Here is a 22,776-nt window from a genome sequence, read left to right on the forward strand (position 1 = left end):
TTACCGTTCCAGCCCAACCCCATAGCACGCTTTTAGTGCCCAGGACGGCTCGGCACCGCTTTCAGGGCTCACAACGCAAAGCCTGCTCTAAGGCTTTGCGGCACCCTCAACCCCGAGCCGCTGCCCTCCGCCTTCACGCCACGGAGCCGCACCTCGCGTTACGCTCATCCTCTCCGAAGAGGGCGCTGTGGGAGCTCTATGGGCTTCCTAGCCTGCAGTCTCGCTGCTGGCGTCACGTGAGCGGAAGCGGCAGCTCTGGGCCGCTTCAGGTGCTGGGTGTTTGCGGGCGGAGCGGCTGGTGGTTCCCGTCCGGCCTTGGCCCCGCGCTGAGAGCGAGGTGCCTCCGGCAGCCTTTGCCCCGCCTGTGGCGGCTCGCCGCGGGGCTCGCTTGGACGCGCTTCGCTGCGCGGCTCCCCCGTGTCGGGGCCGCCGGGCTCGGCGTGGAGCAGTGGTGGCCGCTGCCTCCCGCCGGCGGCTGCGCGGAGCCTTGTCTCTGGGGCGATTGCTGCGGGACTCGGAGGCCGTGAAGCTGCTGTCGGACGGGCCCGTGGGAGGCCGCCGGTGCTATAAGTAACTCTTAAAGAGTTTTCCTCTTAAGTGGGTAATCTTTTGGCTGATTGATTCCAGGGGATGTTACAGGCAGGCTGTGCTCTCATGCTGTAACCCGGCAGGATGCAGGAATAGCATGTTTTCCTGTTTACATGCTGAGGGAGGCTAAACAGTGCTAACTAAGTAGTTTTAACAGATTGCTGTGTAGAATCCTTCCCGTATGTTTCGTGGACAGGCTGTGTCTTTTGCGATGGACTGAAAGACACGGGCTCAGTGCATGATCTGCTGAAGTCGGTTATTCCTTTTTTTCTTGTCCTTTTTATAGCTACAGTCAAGGATCTTGACTATGCAGCCACAGAGGATATTCACATACTCAGCAATCTCACCTCCTCAGGAACATGCAGACATTGTTCCAGTGTTCTGGAACAGAAAGTCATCAGTTGTGCCCCAGTGTGCTGTGAACAGATCAAGTCAGCACAATAATCACTGTCTTTCTCACATGCTCCTACACGTACTCCTTTTGCACACAGAGCTGTGTACTTTTGAATTCCTGATGGTGGTTGGCCAAGGACCTGTTATGATTTGTAATTTTATCTGCTTTTGGAGAGGCCCGATAGAGACACGATTGCATGTCCTGCACATCCTCAGTTTTGATGTCGTATCTTTGTCATATCACATTCCACAGTCTGTGATGTCGTTTCCTTGATAGATTTCATGTAGCTGAGCCCTTGTCAGTAACAATGCTGGAAAAAAGAAAATAAGATGCAGAAATATGTAAAGGGACTTAGAGTCTGGTGTGGTCTCGGCTCTCTTGAAGCATTTTTCTGAGTAAGCAGCTTTATCTCTAGCTCCTTATGCTTAATTCTGTGTTCCTTTGGGACCGTGGGATTCATGTATGAGGAACTTAATGATGTGCTTGGTCCTGGCACGTTCTGAAGGTGGTTGAGTTTGTAACAGAAGTTGGACTGTACATCAGACCAAATCTTTGATCTCAGATTTAATGTGTTCTGTTTTATGGGAAAGGTGCATTCTCCACAACCTAAACAGTTTGTGTAGCAGTGATGTGGGAGAGTTAGCAAGTTGCAGCAGTCTGAATGTGACTTAGAGCAGAAAGTAAAATCCTAAATCAGGAGGATGTTTCTGAAGTGCAGCACCTTGTTGGTGTTTTGTGTGTTCATCTTACACGCCTGTTGAAGAGTAACAGGAATGATAACATGATGCAGTTTGGGAAACAAAAGGTGGGCCCAGCAATTGATGAAAGAGGAAGAAAATTGTTAGGCAGCAGCTATGGAGTGTTACACTGCCATGAGGTTGTCACATAAACAGCATCTCTTTGGATGCCCCAACATCTATACACTTGACAGTACTGATTCCAGCTTGGTGTGTTGGCCTTGTTTTCCCAACACCCTGGGGTTACTAATCTTCACTAAAATGAAAGATGTGGTGGTGGCCACCTGAGCTGAGGTATAGTGGGACATTAAAGAAAATTCAGCACCATTTTAGTTTCAAGTGCCAAGAGAACCTTTTTAGTTTTACTATGTATTTGTCAGAGGGAGCAGCCCAGGCATCCAAAAGAGAAAAATGCAACCTAAAATTTAACTCCACGTATCATCTGAGCATCAGGCAATGTACCATGTATTGTATATTAATCCTGTTATTAACCCTGTAGAATTTTGAGACACAAGTTCAGGCTAATATTGGAACTTCTGTATTTAAATAAAACCACTGAAATGTGATGTCACAGTGTTGCTCTTTTTTTTTTTTTTTTTTTTTTAGTCTACCTAGAATCTGTGTAGTGTGAGGAATTGTTCTGAATTGGGTGAATGTTATTAATGTCTTAATTTTTTGAGTTTGGTGAGGGTTTTGTTTTTGGTTTGGTTTGGCTTTTCTTATTTGATTGAGCTCTGCAAGCTTGAGTATTGGGTGATGTTGTGTCGTGTATGTCATTCATCCCCCCCTGCCTCTGCCCTGGATCTAGCGGGGACTAGACTGCGCTTTGCTAGGGAGCCAGGTGATTATGCTGAAATCCGTCTTGTATGTCTCTTTCAGAAGTTTGTGACTTCCTTGGCATTTTATTCTTGTTTGGTGCATGATTAGTTTAATGTTGGTCCTGTCTTACCTCTGCAAATTCTTCACCATAAATGAACATTTTAGAAGTACAAATGCTTTCATCTGAGTGTGTTGCATACTTAGAGGCATTGCCAAAGAAAATCGGGACTCTCAGTGGATGTTTTTTAAACAAGCCACTTGTTAGAGCACAAATTTGAACAGCTTTCTTTTCTTACAGCTATTTCTTTTCTTACAGCTATTTCTTTTCACCCTTTACTTTCTCCTGCTGCTGTTACTGCAGAGATTCATCGCTTGAAGGGGGAACCCTGTGAACATCTCCAGTTCCACCTCTTCCCACCCCCAATCTCTGCCTCCTTTTCTACCTCTCTGGCTCCCAGAAATCACCTGAAAACTCTATTCCTAATGAGAGAAAAACTAGAAAGCAAACTTTTAGGTGTTAGGAAAGTACTTTTGCTGTTACTGGCAGATGCTTCTCATTTATGCAGTGTGATGGTCTGATCAGGTGTGCAGCTATGTCAGTGACATTAAACTGTGTCTGCCACTGTACCAGAAGGCGTCAAGGGCATTCCTTGGTGGCCTTGTACAATCTCCTGTGTTTGCTGTTACAGGCTACAGGAGTGAAATAATGTCTGTTTACTGTCTTTCAGCAAAAGTCTGCTTTTTTTTAGATTTTGGTTAGACTACAAGGTTTAAGGTCAGCATTTGATTCCAGGAAGAAATCTCTGCATTTATTACTAAGTGTATGTGATTACTTTGTCTTTTTTATATATCGTGTTACTCCTTGCTAAAGAAGAAACTCCATAATTAGTGTTCAGTTCCTGAGTTCCAGTCCATACATCCAAGAGAAGGCATCAACCTAGTCAAACGTAACTGACTTATTTTTGCAAAATTCGGTGGTGGCCTTTTTAGATTTGAATGACCCTGAAGCTGACATTTCTGCCACCTACAAAGATGCATTTCTTTATTCTGCATTACTGTAACAATTGACAGACACTCATTTGCAGATAAAGAGAACAGCCTGTTACATTTAAAAGTACGTGGCAGAAAGAGGGAAACAGGTCTTTGCAAAACATTAAAACACAAAACAAAGAAACACAGTGCTGTATTTTTAGAGGCTCAAAGATTTACTGTCTTAGTTGTGTATCTGTCCCCATAGTGTGTGTCTTCCAGGAATTGTTCTTGTTATAAGGAGGCTTTTATGAAAGAAACTTCAATATCCAGAAGATAAATCTGACTTAAGAAAAAAGTTATTTAATTGTATTGCATGGATCCTCTGCAATGTCTTATGTTTTTATCAATAATAATAATAATAAAGTATTGCCTACTTGCTGAATAAAGTTATAACACTGTGTGTGTGTATATATATATATATATATACACACACAGTGCCACTCATATGTTAATAGTAAGTTTCTAGTAACTCTCCAGGGATTAGTAGTGATGAATTTGGCAATAGATATCCACCACAGATGTTCTTTACAGAGGTATTAAACCTCAGAAGACTCTAGTACACTGAGGTTTTTATTTGCTTGGTTAGGGGTTTATATTTGCCACCAAACAGAATGTGATGTATTTATTCTGGTTTAAGAAAGATTTTTGAGTAGGATATTTGGGAATGTTGTCAGAATATGGGATAAAGTACTAATTTAGAAATTCTCTTCCAATATCAAGGGAGGAAGGAGTGAGGAAGCATGCAGGGACATGGATCCTCAATCAGATTTTTCCCTCTACCAGAAGACAATTAGTATATGTATGTGATACACAAAGACTCAAAAGTAATAATTTGTTAGACTTGAAATTGTGGCATCTGAATGGTGAATTGAATGACTGCTGTGATATACTGTATCCAGAATATATTCCAGAAATCTTCTTGCAAAGCAGGGAGACGGAGACGCTTTCTCCTTTTAAACGGAACATTGTTTTCAAATTAGTCTGCCCAGCATGTAACCTTGAATCAGACTCTTGAAAATTTAACTGAAGGGTTTAGGTATATTTGATGGATTCTGGAGCTTAAGTTTTGTTTAAGGTCATCCCTGTCAAATTTTGTGTGTTTTTTTTGGTTCACCTGTCTTAGAGATCTTTACTGGATCCCTGGGTTTCATACCCATTCTAAAATTCCACTAGTTAGTGAGAGTCTTTTGATTCTAATTTCAACTTTTTTTGTCCATGCCTCACATTCCCTTTTACTACTAAGAAGCTTTTTGTTCTCTATTAAATTACATGGAAGAATCATTCTAGTGTTGATAAATCATAGTTGTCCAACTGAAATAAGATGTTAAGCTTTATCTTGGACTTCTTCCTAAAGTTGGCTGGTCTGCTACCTAAGTCATATTTGTTTGGATTCAGTTACCTGTAAAATTTAATTCCAGAAAACTGTAGCTGCTATAAGTAAATGACTGGTGGTGGTGTGGTGGGTATTCTGCTAAATGTGACTGAATGTATTATGACTTCTTCAAATCTTTCAGTTAAGTGAAAATGACTGCAATCAAGCATGCTTTACAGAGGGATATTTTCACTCCCAACGATGAACGCTTGTTGAGCATTGTGAATGTGTGCAAAGCAGGCAAAAAGAAGAGAAACTGCTTTTTGTGTGCCACAGGTACATAGTAATAGCACACTGTATTTCTTGTCTTCACCTTTTCCTTTTTTTTTTTTTATTCAGTGCAATTGTCTTAGCTTTATTTACAGTATTTATTATTGCCCTATATAAAACAGGTGCTTCCCATTGCTAATGGAGAAAATCAGTTGTAGTTTATATTTCCATTATTGTTTCTACTAAAAAAGAAACAAAACCCTGTACTTTCATTCTCAGATCTCCTTGTAACTTTAAATGAAAGAATCAAAGTTGTGTGGGACTGGTAGGCTTTTGAAGCAGCATTTATATACTGCTTAAGAGGGGATTTGCTAGGTATCTAGGCTGATCAGCCTAAACAAAATGCAATATAGAGTGCTGGTTAGAGTCAGAGGCAGAGGGCTCTGGAAAAGCACAGTAACTGAACTGAATTCTAATGCTCTTTTGAGTGTATGTGTATTCTGTTCCATCTCTTCAAAAGATAAGGTGCTTTAGGTCAATCTATCAATAAATCAGCTTGTTAGAATATTTTTTTGACTGAGAAATCCCAGAAAATGTTTTTATTCTGACTATAATCTCCAATTACCTCTGTGCTTTGTCAGTTATGTGGCCATGGTCTGAGGTCTGCTGTATCAATGATGCATCTGAAAATTGGGTTCATTACTTCGTGTGTATAGAGATGTATATCTGGTTGACTGAGACTTAAACTGAGCTGTGGATATGGGGATGAAAATGTTTCCAAGGGCCTATTTTCATCAAATAAATATTATGAAAACTTCCCCACAGATAACCAATTTCAGAAGTTGAAGAACAGCAGAAATAGATGTTGAAATAACTTGTGCATTTTGAAATTACTCTTTTACTTCATTTAACAGTGACAACGGAACGACCAGTGCAAGTGAATGTGGTAAAAGTGAAAAAATCTGACAAGGGAGATTTCTACAAAAGGCAGACTGCATGGGCACTTCGAGATCTTGCTGTTGTTGATGCCAAAGATGCTGTTAAAGTATGTGTAACTGTTTTTTATTTAGTGCTCTGCTCAGAACATCCTTTTGGTTCCAAGTTAGAGTTAAATTCCTTGATTCTGACTGCTGTAAAGGTTAGATTGCTAACATGTTAATTGGGAATTAGCATGATACGTTCCTGTGCTGCTTATGCTTTTCCAAGGATATAACCCTGGTAACCTGAGTAAGAGTACTCTAGATATGCTTGAATAGCAATATTCTGAATATCTGTCCTGTTGTCCTGGGTTCAGCAGTAGCAGTCATGTTTCTCCTCCTTGGTAGCTGGTGCAGTGCAGTGTTTTGACTTTCGGCTCGGGAACAGAGCTGATAGAGATGTTTTGGTTTGGCCAAGGACTTTGTGAGCCTCATGCTCTGCCAGGGAGGAGGGGAAGCCGGGAGGAAGCAGAGACAGGACACCTGACCCAAACTGACCAAAGAGGTGTTCCATACCACAGCACGTCATGCCCAGGATGTAACTGGGAGTTAGCCGGAAGGGCTGGGGGACTGCAGGGTTGGAGGAGGTATCGGTTGGAGCTTGGTCGGGCTTGGGGGGCGAGTTATCGGTCAGCGGGTGGTGAGGTGTTGTATTCTGTTCCCTTGTTATTTCCTTTATCATTATTATCATTGGTGGTAGCAGTAGTGATTTGTGTTATACCTTAGTTACTAAACTGTTCTTATCTCAACCCGTGGGAGTTGCATTCTTTTGATTCTCCTCTCCGTCCCTCCGAGAGCAGGGGGAGGGCAAGAAAGGGGGGGAAGTGAGCGAACGAATTACCTGACTGGGTTTAAACCACGACACCTGTTTATTGTAGTGATCCCTCAGTCACTGTGGAGTGTTTGTGCTAAGGACCAGTACTTTTTCAAGTCTTAAAAAAAGTATATGGTCATCTTACTAATGACATTCAGCTACATGTAATGTTTTTTGCTAGGACACTTAAACCATTCTTAATGAGCAGCATATAAGCTTGAAGGTGAGCTTTTATAATCTTTTTTCTAAATCTTGACATTGGCTATTTGTTGGAAGGTGTACAGTCCTGAGGTGGTGTTCTAAGATGTACAAACAGGCAGAGGTGAAAATTCTCCATCCTCTTGTGTCTGGTTTTATGTTCTTTTAACTGGTGATTTGGAAGAATAATGCAGAAAACTATGAAGTTGGAAATTCTTTGATTTCCCCCTCCCCAAGTGTAGGTTAAATATACCTTGTCATTTATCCATATACTTGTTGGGTAGATTCTAGATTTTCCTTGGTGTTCCTAAATACCATGTTGGAGAATTGCTTCTTTCAGGTTAAGGGTCCTACAGCATCTGTAAAGAAAAAGGCTAAACACACACGCACGCATGCACAGAGCTTTAACAACTAGTTCTAGTTCAGTTCTTTATTTGGTACAGCATAGTAATATGTAGCATACAGATACGGGTCTGAGCTATGAGGCCAAACAGAAACCACATCAATCACAGTGACTGTTTTCAGTCACTATAAATTCCATTCTATAAACAGTTACTCCCCAGGCTGTTTCCCAGCCTGACCTTGCACCCAAACACTCCCTGGCTTGCCCCAGACCCAGATGCACTATCAACAGTTCTTCTTTAATTATCTACATAGCTGGAACAGGATGGCTTGCAGTTCCCACATCTCCCCCTTTTTTGTTTTGCACGATGAAGGTGGTGAGCACTTTGGCTTTGATTCTTAACAAGTCTCCAGATGACATGGACAAAAAGCAAAGCAAAGCAGTGCTGTCCAGGCTCCAAAGACAAGGTCTCACCAATGGGTTGGCCAGACGTACTGGGAATCTTGGGAACCTGGAGATAGATGCTGTTACTTCCAAAGACACAGTCCTTGGCTTTCCTTATCCCCTTCTCTGCTTAAGGAGTCTTAAATCACTCAAGAGCAGTTTCTTGACATTAGCATTTAAGGATGGGAGGTTCAAATACAATAGTTACTGATTATATTATTATTAATTATAATAGTTACTAATGCTAACTTTTGCTTTTTTACTGTTAGGGTGATGAAACCTGCTTTAGGTGACCCTGCTTGAGCAGGGGATTTGGACTAAATCATCTCTTGTGCCAGCCGCAGGCTACTTGGCCTGCCCTTCCCTCCTGGATGGCCCTCTTATAACAGAAGAAGCCATCCTTCACATCAGGGTCTGGCATGGCATGTGTCCCCACCACTCAACGCCTACTGGGTTGCAGACAGCAGCGGAGCTAAAGCTTCTTCTTGGTGGCAAACACAGAGGCCGACCTAGTCTTGCTCTTGACTATGGTAGGAGGCATTTGGCCAGCCTCAGTCCTTGCACCTCGTTGTCAATGCAGTTTCACCTGCCTTATCCAGTAACAAGTCGCTACCATGGCAAAGCGCACACAGATTTACATTAGCAGTATGTCCTGGGTTCAGCAGCCATCATTTTTCTCCTTCCTGGTAGCTGGTGCAGTGCTGTGCAAAGTCAGGATAGGGTTAAAAAAAACGAAAATGATCTCTTTCTCTTGGTCTGTGTGTGTATATGGATGTATGTATGTGAGGGGGGCGAGTTAACAGTTGGCTGGTGGTGAGGTGATGTATTCTCTTCCCTTGTTATTTCCTTTATCATTATTATTATTGGTGGTAGCAGTAGTGATTTGTGTTATACCTTAGTTACTAAACTGTTCTTATCTCAACCCAGGGGAGTTGCATTCTTTTCGATTCTCCTCTCTGTCCCTCCAGGAGTAGGGGGAGGGCAAGAAGAGGGGGAAGTGAGTGAACAAGCTGTCTGACTGGCTTTAAACCATGACACAGTATATAACTACTACAGGGTGCAGCAGCTTGTTGAAGATGCTAGTGGCAGTGGGGGACCAGACAAAGCAAATTTCCCACCAGTGATGTTCTCCCACCCTGTTAATTCGTTCCATTACCTGCTTTATAACACTACCATTGTGATGTGCTAGGATCTTTCTAGCTTCTGCCTTAGCATTTTCTAGCAGCTACTGCACATTTACACACTCTAACATCTCTTTTACAAGTGACAAATCCATACGATACAAGGTATAGTTTCTTATTAGCAACTGGCTAGTAAATACAGGTGGTTTACACACAAAATCACAGCCTCTAATAATAGCAACGTTGCAAGCACACATATTGGAGTCATTAAACATGGTCTGGTTATAGACTTCATTAATTTGCATGTATTTATAGCAGAATTAGCTGCGATGATTGCTAAGTAAGGTAGGAAAGTATTGATTGGAGAGGGCTCTGCGCCTACAGCACTCATCATAGTACTTGCAGTTTGATGTAGACTTTTCAGTCGCCCCCAAGTGATGTTTTGCAAATCATTCCTTTTTCTCTTTCTCTGTCTCATTCTGCTTGGGGTCTTCAAGATAAGTTCCTGCATCTAAGGCATCAGCTTCTTCAATTTGTCTGTCCAGCTCATGGTATGGCTTGACAAACTTTGCAGGCAACCATCACAGACCTGTAGGTAGCAGAACACAAGCATACCCCCTCCCCCAGGTTATCAGTTCCACAGGCGCTTCCCAGTTCTGCAGGCCCATACCACACTTTAGCACATTCAGAAGGCAGGCTGTCAGAGCCAAAATGTCATTGTACTGCAGTGACAGGAGTATTCATGGAAGGCTGAGTGCAGTTTAAAAACTTCAGTGTAGAGATGTCATTGTCTAATTGTTCTTGAGGGACTATATTTCCCCTTTTTTGTTTTTGTAGCATGGATTTCAGAACAGTGTGGTTCCACAGTCCCCTGGTCTGCAGGGGAGTGGGGAATACCAGTGATGAGTGTGACAACCCATTGCTTTAAAAATCGTGATAAAGCTAATGAGGCATATGCAGGGCCATTATCAGTTTTGAACTGGGAAGGAACTCCTAAAATAGCAAATGCACGTGTTGAATGTTGGATAACATCACAAGCCTTCTCTTCTTTATGGGCAGAGGCTGAAATCATATGTGAAAATATGTCAACAAACACATGAACATATTTAAAGGCACCACAGGAAGCAATGTGTGTAACATCTGTTTGCCAAATATCATTTTGGCTTTAAGCCATGAGGATTTACACCCATGGCAATTGAGTATTGAGCTGTTGACTGACAGTCAGGGCATGACCTGACAATTTGCTTGCCTTGAGAAGAAGACAAGTTAAACTGTTTCTTCAAAGCAAAGGCATTCTGATGAAAAAAGGAGTGTGAAATAGCTGCAGAAGTAAACTGCATAGTGTTAACAGTTAAGGAGTCTGCTATGTCATTACCCACAGTTAAAGGCCAGGCAGGCTGGAATGCAATCTAATATGTCCAATAAAAACAGAACAATTCCTAGTTCCCAGACAATGTTTTAGCTTCAGCAAAATGTCAAGAAGTGCATGGTTATCTATTTCTTTTAACACCCTAAAAGGTGTGGTAACAGTCGACCAGTATATTCTGAGTCACAAATAATATTTAAGGATTCTGCAGAGAACAACTGTAGCCCATGTTAAGACTGCAGCAATTTCAACATGCTGCATAGAGCCATCCATGTGTATAACAGAGGATTGCCAGAAATCATTTTCAAAGCAAACAACAGCAGCTTTGCCAGTTTTTCTAGAGCCATCAACAAACATGGTTTTAGCCTCCTGGATGGGTTGCATTTGAACTATGAATCGCTCCTATATATCAAAATCTGAAAGAGCTTTTAGCAATTTATGTTTCAAAGTACCATGAAAAACTTTGCCTATGAAGTCTGCTAACACTATTTGGAAAGACGCAGACTGAGCAAAAAGGAACTGAAAGTCTGTTACAGTTAATTCGGCCTGTTAAATATTGAACCCTTGCATGGCCTTTGGTGATTAAGTCAACAATCATATTTAACTGTTCTGTCACAGTCTTTCCCTGGTATGTGGTAAAAAAACCTATTCCAAAAAGTAAACAGAGTTACTGTTGATTTGATGTATAACTTCTAATGGCCTTTGTTGCATATTAACAATGAGCAGAGAAATCGACAAGTGTAAATGCACTCTATCTGCATGTAGCATCTCAATTTTTTGAGTCACTATATTCGAAGCGTCAATAGCTCTAGGGGTAAGTTGATGAGGAGAATTCAAGTCTGAGTCTCCTTGTAATAAGTCAAAGGGTGGTTCAAGGTCGGCATTAGTAATACCCAACATAGGACGCACCCACTTAATAGTACCTAAGAGCTTCTGTAAATCATTCAAATTTGTGATTTTGTTCACCAGTTTTAGCTTCTGAGGCTTTATTGTTCTTTCAGTTCGCACTCACCCCAAATATTTGCAGGGTGACATTCTTTGTATTTTTTTTCCTGGGCAATTTGTAGTCCAAAACAACATACATTTTCTGTTAAATGATTAACAGTAGTTTCTAACTATTGTTCTGTTTCTGCACAGACCAAAATGTTATCCATATAATGATAAATTATTGATTCAGGAAATGCACTCTTAGTTGGTGATACAGCTGTGGAAACTACTTGCTTACAGATTGTTGGACTGTTCACCATTCCTTGTGGCAGAACAGTCCATTGATATCTTTGCATGGGAGCAGCACAGTTGACTGAAGGCACAGAAAAAGCAAAATGATCACAATCTGCAGGATGCAAAGGAACTGTAAAAAAAACAATCCTTCAAATCAATAATGCAAAGAAACCATTCAGCTGGAATCATAGTAGGATTAGGCAAACCTGGTTGTAAAGCCCCCATGGGTCGCATTACATTACTGATTGCACACAGATCTCGCGAAAGTTGGCATTTCCCTGATTTCTTTGGAATTACCAAAATAGGTGTGTTCCATGGACTAGTAGATGCAACAGTATGTTCTGCTTTCAGTTGTTCTTCAACCAATAAATGTGCTTGCTCCAATTTTTCCTCTTTTAAAGGCCACTGGTCAGCCAAAAGTGGTTTTTCTGTTAAGCATGAAAGTTTGAGCAGGGGCTTCAGATCAGTGACCGTTAGGATAAATTTGCACCATCTGTTATAAATTCCATTAAGTTATAAATTCCATTGCATTTGCAAATCTCGCCCCCACAGATTTGTAGAAACTGGCAGTATATGTGTTTGAAAGTCAGCTAAAGCACCATCCGGTGCAGTAGCTTTGAGGACTTGACTACTTTTAAGAGGAGATTGTATACCTCCTATTCCGGCTACAGTCGCTAAAGTCTTTTCAAAGGGCCATTCAGTTGGCCATTGAGATTGTAAAATAATCGAAACATCTGCCCCAGTTGTCTGTTAATCCACTAAAGACTCTATCCTTTATTTGCAAATTCAATAAAGGTTGTTTCTGACTAATCTCCAGGGTCCAACAGACCTCAGCTTTTCCAGAGCTTCCAAATCCAGAGGTGTTCCTTGTGCTAATTTCTTCTTTTGGCACACAGTATGGAATCAAAACAGGTTGTGCAAGTTTTTGTCCTTTTGGAATTTTACAACTGCCATTTAAGGCAGATGCTAAAATTTTTATTTCTCCTGTATAATCTGAATCTGTTACTTCTGGATGAACTTTTACTCCTCGTGGAGTTGTACTTGAGCATCCTAACAAAAACCCCATAAATCCATTTGGTAAAGGTCCCCAGGCATTCATAGCTATAGCTTTAACAGTGGAGCAATCTAATTTGGTGTCGGCACTTGTTGCCACATCCAACCTGGCGCTGCCTGTTGCAGCAGCTGGAAGGTTGGAGATGGAGCATTTGCTGCAAAAACCCTGTTGTTTTGAGGGGTATCGGGTTTTGCCATGCCTCCCCTGGAGCTTCCTGACAAAAGATTTCCATGCTTATCAAATTTAGATTTACACTGATTCTCCAGTGATGTCCTTTCTTGCATCTGGGACAGAGTTGAGATGGCATTTTTTCTTTCTGCTTTTGTTTCTTTTTGGGACACATTTTATTAATATGTCCTTCCCGTCCTTGCTGATATATATTAAGTTTCGATAATGCAGCAGCCAGTATAGAAGCCTTACGAGTCTCCATACCGATATCCTGACATGTTTTAATAAACTCAGCAATGTCTGTAAATTTTTCCCTGACTAGGGCTAAAGCTGCTTTGCAGTCTCTATTTGCATTTTCATATGCTAGCTGAAATAAAAGCACACGAGCAGCCTCAGGATTACCAACCTGCCTTTGTATAGCATTGTTTAATCGGTCTATAAAAGACACATAGGGTTCCTGAGACCCTAGTTTTCTTTCTTAATTCAGGTACTCGCCTCCAGGCTTTAACAGCCGTACGGCAGCTTGCTGGAATACCAAAGGGTTTAGATTAATTTGATTCTGAGGGTGTAACCATTGCCCAGAGCCTGTTAACATGTCAGCATCAATTGGTATTCCTCTTTGAGCGTTATCTAATACCTGTAAAGCCACTAAGTCACTATATTCCAATCTCCATACTGAGTATTGATCAGGTGTCAAAATCATTCGCATTAGAGTGTTCCAGTCCCATGGGACCATAGATTCTGAACTAGCCATTATTTCTAGCAGGCCTAGTGTATAAGGACTTTGAATTCCATTTTCCATCACTGATTTTTTTCAATTCCAATCACTGATTTTTCAATTCCTTAAATACTATGTACAGAATACTTTCAAGTACCGGTTTTTGTTGTCCCTGCCCATCTGTTCTATAAAATACAGGAAAAGCGAAAGCCATGTCTCCAATAAAATCACCGTCCTCTATCGCTTTCCCCATACATTTTTGCATAAATGTTTTTGTAACCTTCTGGTTAACTGATGGCTGGTCAAATGATTCTTTATAGAGACCAAGCAAGGGAGGTGGAGTAGGTTGAGGAGCATGAGGACTATTCGATGTGAATGTCTTTAATGGCATCAGAGGCGGGTATAAATTTGGCTTCTTTCCTGAATCGATGGAGCCAGGATCAAAAGGATCATCAGGCTTCTCAGAAAAGATATTTTCATCCTTCTGTCCTTGCTCTTTCAAATTATCAGTATTTTGATCATTTGTTTTATCATGTTTCTGAATTATATCCTCAACAGGTTGTAAATTAGATAACACAAAATAGACAAAATGCCATGTCACTATTAAATTAACAGGAACCTTCATACTAAGGCAATTTCAAGTCTGTAAATGTTCTCCAACTCTCTTCCATATCTGAGAATGAAAGGATCCTGTTGCTGGAAACCAGTTGCAATTTGTTTTGACCCATAACAAAAGATTCATTACTTGTCTGTCAGACAAACGATATCCAGAGGATTTTAAAATCTGTTGTAAAACTTTCAAATATGATTTCTGTTCAGCTGATTCTACTTGTCTCATTTTTTTAATGAAATCCTGTAACTCCCCATTCAGTGGGGGATTGCTGACCTTTTAACAGGCGAATGTCGGTACCAGAAATTCCCCGTTGGATCATGCAGGCACTGCGATGTTAAGCAGTCTAGTTATCACACACGGGGCACCATTTGCAGCGCTATTAAGAAAGAGGCTAAACACACACACAGATGCACAGAGCTTTCACAACCTGTTCAGTTCTTTTTCATTCGCTACAGCATGGTAATATATAGCATACAGATACGGGTCTGAGCTGTGAAGCCAAACAGAAACCACATCAATCACAGGGACTGTTTTCAGTCACTATAAATTCCATTATAGACAATCACTCCTCAGGCTGTTTCCCAGACCAGCCTTGCACCTAAACACTCCCTGGCTTGCTCCAGACCCAGGTGCACTATCAGCAATCATTTTTCTTTGTTAATTATCCACATAGCAGAAACAGGACGGCTTGCAGTTCCCACAGGTTCCATTTTAAATTATACTGTCTTTCAGGGCTTTTTCTTACAAGACAAAATTCAGTAATTGTTTCCAGAAATATGCTGTAATGTGTATACCATTCTAATGAATAACTTTGAAATTTCCTTTCAAAAGTCAAATGTTGAATGACAAACTCTGTCATACTAAAAAAAATGTACGAATTAAAGTTGATAAGTGCATCATGTTTTCATTTCCAAAGGTGATGCTGTGCAATTCTTGACACAGGCCTTTCTTGTACTAGTTCTGAGACAACTCAAATGTTATGTAATGATACTGTTTGTTCAGAAATGGATGTGTCCTGGGTTCAGCTGTAATTATGTTTATCGATATAAGCTACAGAGAAAAGAAGAACAAACCAGAACTGCTTTTATTGTGTTGCACAGGAAATATTTCTCATCATGTACGGTTTCATGTGCAGCCTGCTTCTACTAATAGTAGTGACAATGTAAGAAATAAATAATAGCCATAGCAGTTTTTACAAACTGTGTAAATAAGAATTTGATATGTATCTGAGGCAATAACATTTTTCATCAGAAGGAGGCCCAACCTGAAATGCTTGTAGTGTGATCTTTAAAACAGACTGTTACCAGTTACAGTCCATACTGAGTTCACAAGCAGCTGTAGAAAGTACTTTATTCAATTGTTATCAAAGTAATGTTCTCATTAGGCAATAAATCTAGTAGAAAATACTTCTGTAGTAGATTTTTACTGTTAAAATACCAAATAGTCTTTTCTGTCCTGTTCAGTGCTGTCAAATAGTATCATACCTATAAAAATACATCAAGCTTCTATGTTTTTTCTCTTGCTTATTCCCCTCAAGTCTCCTTGAATTGTGTTGTATATGTTGTCAGTAATTCCAGCTTCCATTTTCAATTTCAGAATGCTAACTCAAGGCATTAGTCATTCTAAGGACAGTGTTTCAGGGCAGACAGTACTGTCAAATGTTTGTTGAAATTTACAGATCACTGTATTATGTGTTATTTTTGCCTTCTCTGGCTTGACAAAACATTGTCTTCATAGCATGGATTCTGTTTTTTTTTTTTACTTTCAATGTTTTAGCATCTTCATTAAGGTGCATCAGGGTGCTGGAGCTCGTGTATTAGGTTGGCAACTGTGTAATTTAATTTTTATCCTGTCTTCTCAATAGCTAAATATGTAAGCAACCTCTGCTGCTCAGAGAATCATATGACTGTTGGGCCTGTAACATATCCCATCTTTTGCAGGAGAGTCCTGAATTTGACTTGCATTTTGACAAAGTGTACAAATGGGTTGCCAGCAGCACAGTGGAAAAGAACACCTTCATTTCATGTATCTGGAAACTCAATCAGAGATATCTTCGAAAGAAAATTGACTTTACTAATGTTAGTTCACAACTTTTGGAAGGTAAATGTCTACAACAGTATATTAAGTTTAATAAAGTTTAATAATTATTGATGTAAAGCAGATACACATAAAAATCCTAATCCTGATGGTTTTCCTATTCAGTTTTAATTTTGTATATTTTCAAAGTCTTCAGATAAACAAGGCAACTAGATAATGGCTTTTCTGTTAGAGGACTGAGACAAAACACTTCATTAATGAAGCTCTAAATATTGATAAACTTATTGTATTTCTAGGCTATTCAGTTTCTTGAACAATATAAAATATACCTGCAAGAACTGGTGGGTCTAAATGTGTAACAAATCTGCTTTTGTCCCCATTTTCTCCTGAATTAGAAAAGCACTTTAAAAAGCGATGCTTCTTACCACGAAGTACCATGCTAAAGCTATGAGGGTTTATATGAGTTTTCTAAACTGTGAAGCCTGTGTTAAATTCTGCTGGACCCTATTACAGTTTATGTGACAGATTTGCTGAGAAGGCTTTGTATCTTGTTTGCTCATGCTGTGTTAAATACTTTTGCAGTTACATTATCTTTTAGTAGTTAAAATTTTTTAGTAAAGCCCAGTGAGTAAGAGTATCGTATCCCGGGTCTGTCCAAAGCGGTTAAACTGTAGATATTAAATACTAGATTTGCTAGTGTGGAAGAACTTGAATTCGAACTGTAGAACTGGGAGCATTCCTGTATCTTGGTGTTAACTGAAATTTGTTTTTAACCAACCTCTAACTTTTCAAGTTTGTGCAATATTAAAGTTGTCAAACTTACTGCCACTTAAAAATATACCCACTGTTCATGCTTTGTCTAGCTAACATTCTCTGCTTCCTTTCCTCTGCTTTTCCATACCTTGTAATTCTTCAGAACTGCCTAAAGTTGCAGAAGGTGCGTAACACCTTTTTCCTTTATCTTGCTTTGTAAGCAATTTTCCTTAAATAAAATGCCTTTTTTTTTTTTTTTCCATAATGGTTTGTATAGCTTATCAAATTGTTAGAGATAAAAGAAGTGTTTCAAATTTCCTAAATACTTTCTGGCTGGACTGCATTAATGTTCTGTAAATGCTTGTCAGCCTTTAAATGGCTTGTTGAATAAAGTAAGCACTGCTGTGAGAAATCATAGTTTATGACAACATTGTTATTAATTTTCACTTCAGTACTGATCTTCCTCCTGTGAGACTTACTTTGAGCATTAAGATATTATTATCGTTATTCAATGATACATTTCTTCATTAACTTTAGTACGTTTTCCTATGTTCTGTCTACCAAAGGAGAATCTAACTTCTACTGATTTGCTAACAAGCTAACACTGTTACATATTCTGATGTTGATTACCAGCATGAGAGGTGAATAACCTGAGATGAAATTTCTCTTTGTATGTGCAGTATAGGAAGGTGGCCATTTGTATTTAGCCTGTGTTGCATAATTTAGAAAACGTCACTGTTGGGAACCAGTTCTGGAAATATTAATGAATCCTATGGAAGACTGAGACTTGAAAAAAGTGTACAAAGGCGGCAGCTGCTTGTTAGGAAAGTTCTTTAATGGATTCATTTACTTAAAAGCAGTTGAACATACTTAAGTATGTACTTAACTCTTAAAATGCTTGTGACTTTCTGCCCTTGATAGTGTTTTTTATTTCCATTCTCTACATAAGAATCAGTTCCAAGTGGAGAGAATCAAAGTGTAGCAGGAGGTGATGAAGAAGCTGTGGATGAATACCAGGAGTTAAATGCCAGAGAGGAACAGGATATTGAAATAATGATGGAAGGATGTGAATATGCTATTTCTAATGCTGAAGCCTTTGCAGAGAAGTTATCAAGAGAGCTACAAGTGCTAGATGGGGTAAACATTTTTTCTGTCATTCAGTGTGGTAGCATGTTGAACTGTTTCATTGATATTGACTGTGTAGCTTTCTTTGAAAAGGTAGCTAATACGTGCTGTCACATACTTAAATGTGTATCTGCTCCTAAGCAGAGCTACATTCTATTATCAGATGTTAAAGATCTTCAACTTTGCTCTTTACCTTCCAGGCTTTCTGGGATGAGTCACAGGTTTTCAAATGAAGAGTTGAGAAGAAAAAAAAAGGGAGGCATTTTGAAATGCCTCTTGAATTACCTTTCTTGAAAGGCGGGGTGCAGGAAGGGAGAGAGCAGATGTTCCTGTCAATGGATGTGATCTCTTATACGTAAAATATTGCTCTCGGTGTAATTAGGAAACACTGAAAAGTGTAATGACATTGTCCTATTCAGCTGTCTGTAACAGTACCATATTGTTTGCTACTTTGCTTTTTAATCAACCCAACATTCTAGAGGTCAATTGGAAACCTTCAGGAGATGCAGAGGATACAGTCTTGAGGGAACAGTTAACAATCTCCTCAAACTGTTAAGTTGTATGTTTCTTCTGTATTTTGAAAATGGCTGTTGTCAGAGAGATAGGTCATCTTGCAACAGAAAATGTGACCTTGTCACCTAAGGCGCTTTTCTAGAACAAAAAAATGTTCCAGTGTATTAGGGATTACTGTTTGGTTTTTATTTTTGTGTAGATAAATACTTCCGTTCTAAGAACTGAGTAGATTTTGGGGTTTATATCTTAATGGAATAAAGAAGTGTCATAGACTAAGGAACTGCTATGTTTAGTAACACTGAGAAGTACTACACGCTTATATTGTTTTGTCTCATTGAGAGTTTTGGAGAGTGTTTGAAAGTAACAGAGACAGAAGGAGATCTCGGAATGCATCTGAGATATAAAAATGTCTCTTAAAATGTTGTGGCTTAATTTTCTGTACAGGCAAATATCCAGTCAATTATGGCCTCGGAGAAGCAGGTGAATATCTTGATGAAGTTGCTGGATGAAGCTCTAAAGGAAGTTGACCAAATTGAGCTAAAGCTGAGCAGTTATGAAGAAATGCTTCAGAGTGTAAAAGAGCAAATGGATCAGATTTCAGAAAGCAACCACCTAATTCATCTCAGCAACACAAATAATGTGAAACTACTGTCAGAGATAGAGTTCTTAGTGGTAAGCATTTTTGTTGCATTTACTGTGGTTGTTCATATGAGGTATATAATTCTTTTAGGTCACTACCCTCTTTAGCAACTGCCTTTGAGGTTCATTTAAAATGTTGAGTTTATTTTTCTGTTCTATTACTGCACTAACTTCAGTAAGTTTTTATAGTGATGGAATCATTTATCATTCTTGGTTCTGCAGCATAGCAGGCTAACCTGCTTATGAACAGTACTATCTATTATTTTGTAGAATCACATGGATTTGGCTAAAGGTCATATAAAGGCCCTTCAGGAGGGAGATCTGACATCTTCTCGAGGCATTGAGGCCTGCACTAATGCAGCAGATGCCCTTCTACAGTGTATGAATGTAGCTCTTCGTCCAGGTAATGTTTTTATTAAACTATTCTAATATTAAAAACGTACCATGGTACTGCCTTTATCATACGTGCCTGTGCAACTAGTTTCTGGTTTTGTTTGTGTAGATTGAGAGAATAGTGACCTCTGATCCTTTTGGCTCACATATACAATATATTTCTCTGTATTTTGTACTCTGTGAAGTTCTTTTTTGTTTTTAGGACATGATATGCTTCATGCAGTGAAACAGCAACAGCAGCGGTTTAGTGACTTGCGTGAGCAATTTGCACGGAGACTTGCCAGTCATTTGAACAGCGTATTTGTCCAGCAGGTATTACTCCTTACTATTTAACATTTTCAGTCACCAGCTTTTGCTGAGAAGAAAAACAATCCACCTAAAATTGGGCATATTCTATAATATACTCAGTAAATGAATGGACTGCTAGAAGCACTTCAGGCAGAGATATTACTAAGCATGCCAAGCTATAGTTGCCTACAGAAGTCTCTTACATTTAAAAAAAAAAAGGCACCTCTTTTCAGTGGATTTGCTGTCTGAATTAGATACATCATGTGATATATAAGGATTTCTTTTAATTTTAAAGCTTATTAATTGAGAAGAAAAGCACTGAATTTTTTTAAGGGTGTCAGAGAATGTTGGAGTTCTCACTGTCTGAACTTCAAGGGCTATAGAAAAACCTCAGCAAACATACAAAGTAAAATGTCTAAACCTTGATTTTTGAGCATTATCTTGAAATATTCAGAAATCACTGTCCTGAGACTTGTTTCCTAAAGTCTTTTTTAGCATCAGTTTTTTAATTTCTGTATCTCTTTATCTCCAATTAGTTTGCTCAGAACTTTCTTCAACTCTGTAACAGGTCCCACTCTGTTTCAGTTCCAGTGAGTACATTGGGTTTGTTACAAGCTTTTCTAACTAATTTTATGAGCTTGACTTACCTAACTAGCAGCTGCATCTTTGGCTTTACAAAAAGAAATTTTTCCTTTCTGATTGCAGAGCATCAGACTTATGCCCCTTCTCACTTCCATTATTTTTATCAGCCCTCAAACTTTGTTTATCTGTTTGTGACCTAACATTCCTCTGATCTGATCTCCAGAAATTGCTAAGAGACAGATTGAAATGTACGGAGGAAAAATATTTTCAGGAAATTGTAATATGCAAACAACTGTACAGATATTGCAATTGCATGAAATTGTAATATTTATAAATAAAAATAATTTGATTTTTATGCATATTAAAACAATCAAAGTTTTAGAAGCTTTAGTTTTCATGTATTAGTCTGTGTGCAGAAAATGGAGTAGAGTCATCATGGATAATTGTATAGAAAATTGCATTTGAGATCACGTGAATATTTGTCTTGCATATGAAAGTAGCTGTTCAACAGAATGCCTTTGCTGATGTTCTGTTCTGAGGGTTTTATTTTTAAAAACGGTAAAAGATGATGATTATTACTATGTAATACTATGTGTTTTTGATGAAATACTTCTAAAGAGAGTTTTCAGAGAATCTATTGCCAATTTGGAATTTTAAAATTTATTTATTTCTAAATTCTGGTACTAACAGTGGTCTCACATTGTCTTTCATATAAACTCACTCTGAAAAGTTTTGGCGTGCTATTAGCTGTGAGGTATTGATTAATAGATCAGATAAAATAGAGCAGATAAAATATGTGACCTCACTGTAAGGTTAAGCAGGTTCATTAGCTGCAAGAGATGAGCCTCTGCAAAGCATTTCTGCTTGTTGTAAAAGAAGTCTGTGTTCTTCATTTTGAGGTACAGATTCAAGTGTTGGAGGCATAACAGATTTTTGTCCATGTTTCTGAAAAGTCTAACTAGAGGACTTTAACATCTGAAGTTGTACTGTTTGTTTAGAATACTTCTTTAAATTAAAGCATATCTTTATCTGCTTTATTTTTTCTGATTTCTAATTTAAAACGGCAAACAGAAACATGATGTCTAAGTAGCTGCTAATACAAGCAAGACATATTCTGATTTGGAACTCATTAGATGGAAAACCAAAGTTGCATTGACATTTTGGCCAAAATATATTATCTTGGAAGTATGAAATTGTTCTTTCTCTTAAAAGCAAACAAACTCAATGCTGTTGTAAGATTGAGGTGCTTCATCTCCTTTACATAAAAATGAGAGTAAATCTTAAAGGTTTTAAACAGAAATGCAACTTTGGATTGCTGTTCACTGCAGTGTTAAAAACAGCAGTAACTGTTACTAGCAATTAACGTACTTGTCTTTATGGTGTCCTAATAATATTTGATTAACCTTACTGTGTGTCTATAACTTTAACGATTTGTTATGGTTGGTTGGTTGTTTATTGTGTTGGTTTTGTTTGTGTTTTAACAACCAGGTTCAGCCTTGAATTCAAAGGCAACTCTGGGCTTTTCACCTTTGAAATGCAAAATAGCCTGAAGCTTTGAAACTATGAAATACTTTAATAACAAACTTGCAGTATCATTTAGTAACAGATCATATAAATGTTATGTGTAGTGAGAGGAAGCTTGCTAATTAGATGGAGAAGGAACACCTTGAAGCTCCATAGTATTTTGGAGCAGAGTTGAACAGGACATAATTTAGGGTAACCAGAATGGTTAGTCCTGTGGAAAAGCTGGCTTGGAAAGAGATACTTACCTTTGGAGGGGATTTGTCATCTAGCTTTATGAAGAGTGCAAGCACTAGATAATCTTTAAGGTCCCTTCCAACCCAAACCATTCTGTGATTCTACAAAGTAGAATTCAAAGCTTTATTCAGAAGCTGGCATGTTTGCACAGAAGCATGTTTGCATGTTAGTCTTTCACAAATAATATCAAGACTCGTCTCGTATATATATAATCTGAATGTATTTTGGATTCTTTTGGGGCTTTTTTAATCAAAGACTGATTAGTACCTAATACAATAGGGAAGGGTAAGACAACGTTGCTTTAATTATGACTCTGCTATGCAAACTGGCTTCTGTTACAACTTAGACATGGAAAGGCAGTTTTTTAACTGTGTAGCTTATATTCTGCCAACTTGTCATATCCAAGAAGTAACTGCCCAGGAATGCTGCTTCTGTCCTGACCTGACCTGTATAAAACACCTGCATGTTATACTACAGGAATTGGAAACTAGGACAATCT

General features: G+C 39.0%; 1 protein-coding gene across 8 annotated transcripts in view; it reads left to right on the plus strand.

Annotated features, from left to right (window-relative positions):
- Nucleotides 1-349: 349 nt before the first annotated feature.
- The window catches only part of EXOC1 (exocyst complex component 1), a 37,872-nt gene continuing 15,445 nt past the window's right edge, over nt 350-22,776 (plus strand). For 3 of the 8 annotated variants that reach the window (XM_061473005.1, XM_061473054.1, XM_061473021.1), the window contains exons 1-10: nt 350-570; nt 5,085-5,218; nt 6,067-6,197; nt 16,130-16,289; nt 17,143-17,163; nt 17,929-18,116; nt 19,062-19,289; nt 19,527-19,659; nt 19,852-19,961; nt 20,474-20,527. In XM_061473005.1, coding sequence (XP_061328989.1) covers nt 5,095-5,218; nt 6,067-6,197; nt 16,130-16,289; nt 17,143-17,163; nt 17,929-18,116; nt 19,062-19,289; nt 19,527-19,659; nt 19,852-19,961; nt 20,474-20,527 — 1,149 coding nt within the window. In that variant the 5' untranslated portion in view covers nt 350-570; nt 5,085-5,094. The remainder of the gene's footprint in view (nt 571-5,084; nt 5,219-6,066; nt 6,198-16,129; nt 16,290-17,142; nt 17,164-17,928; nt 18,117-19,061; nt 19,290-19,526; nt 19,660-19,851; nt 19,962-20,473; nt 20,528-22,776) is intronic. The other 5 variants (XM_061473031.1, XM_061473047.1, XM_061473041.1 and 2 more) reach the window with 3 other exon arrangements.

This window comes from Pezoporus flaviventris, unplaced genomic scaffold (genome assembly GCF_033815535.1).
Source record: "Pezoporus flaviventris isolate CSIRO_AGI_PZ_B2104156 unplaced genomic scaffold, CSIRO_AGI_Pfla_v1 ptg000002l, whole genome shotgun sequence".
Lineage (NCBI taxonomy): Eukaryota > Metazoa > Chordata > Aves > Psittaciformes > Psittacidae > Pezoporus > Pezoporus flaviventris.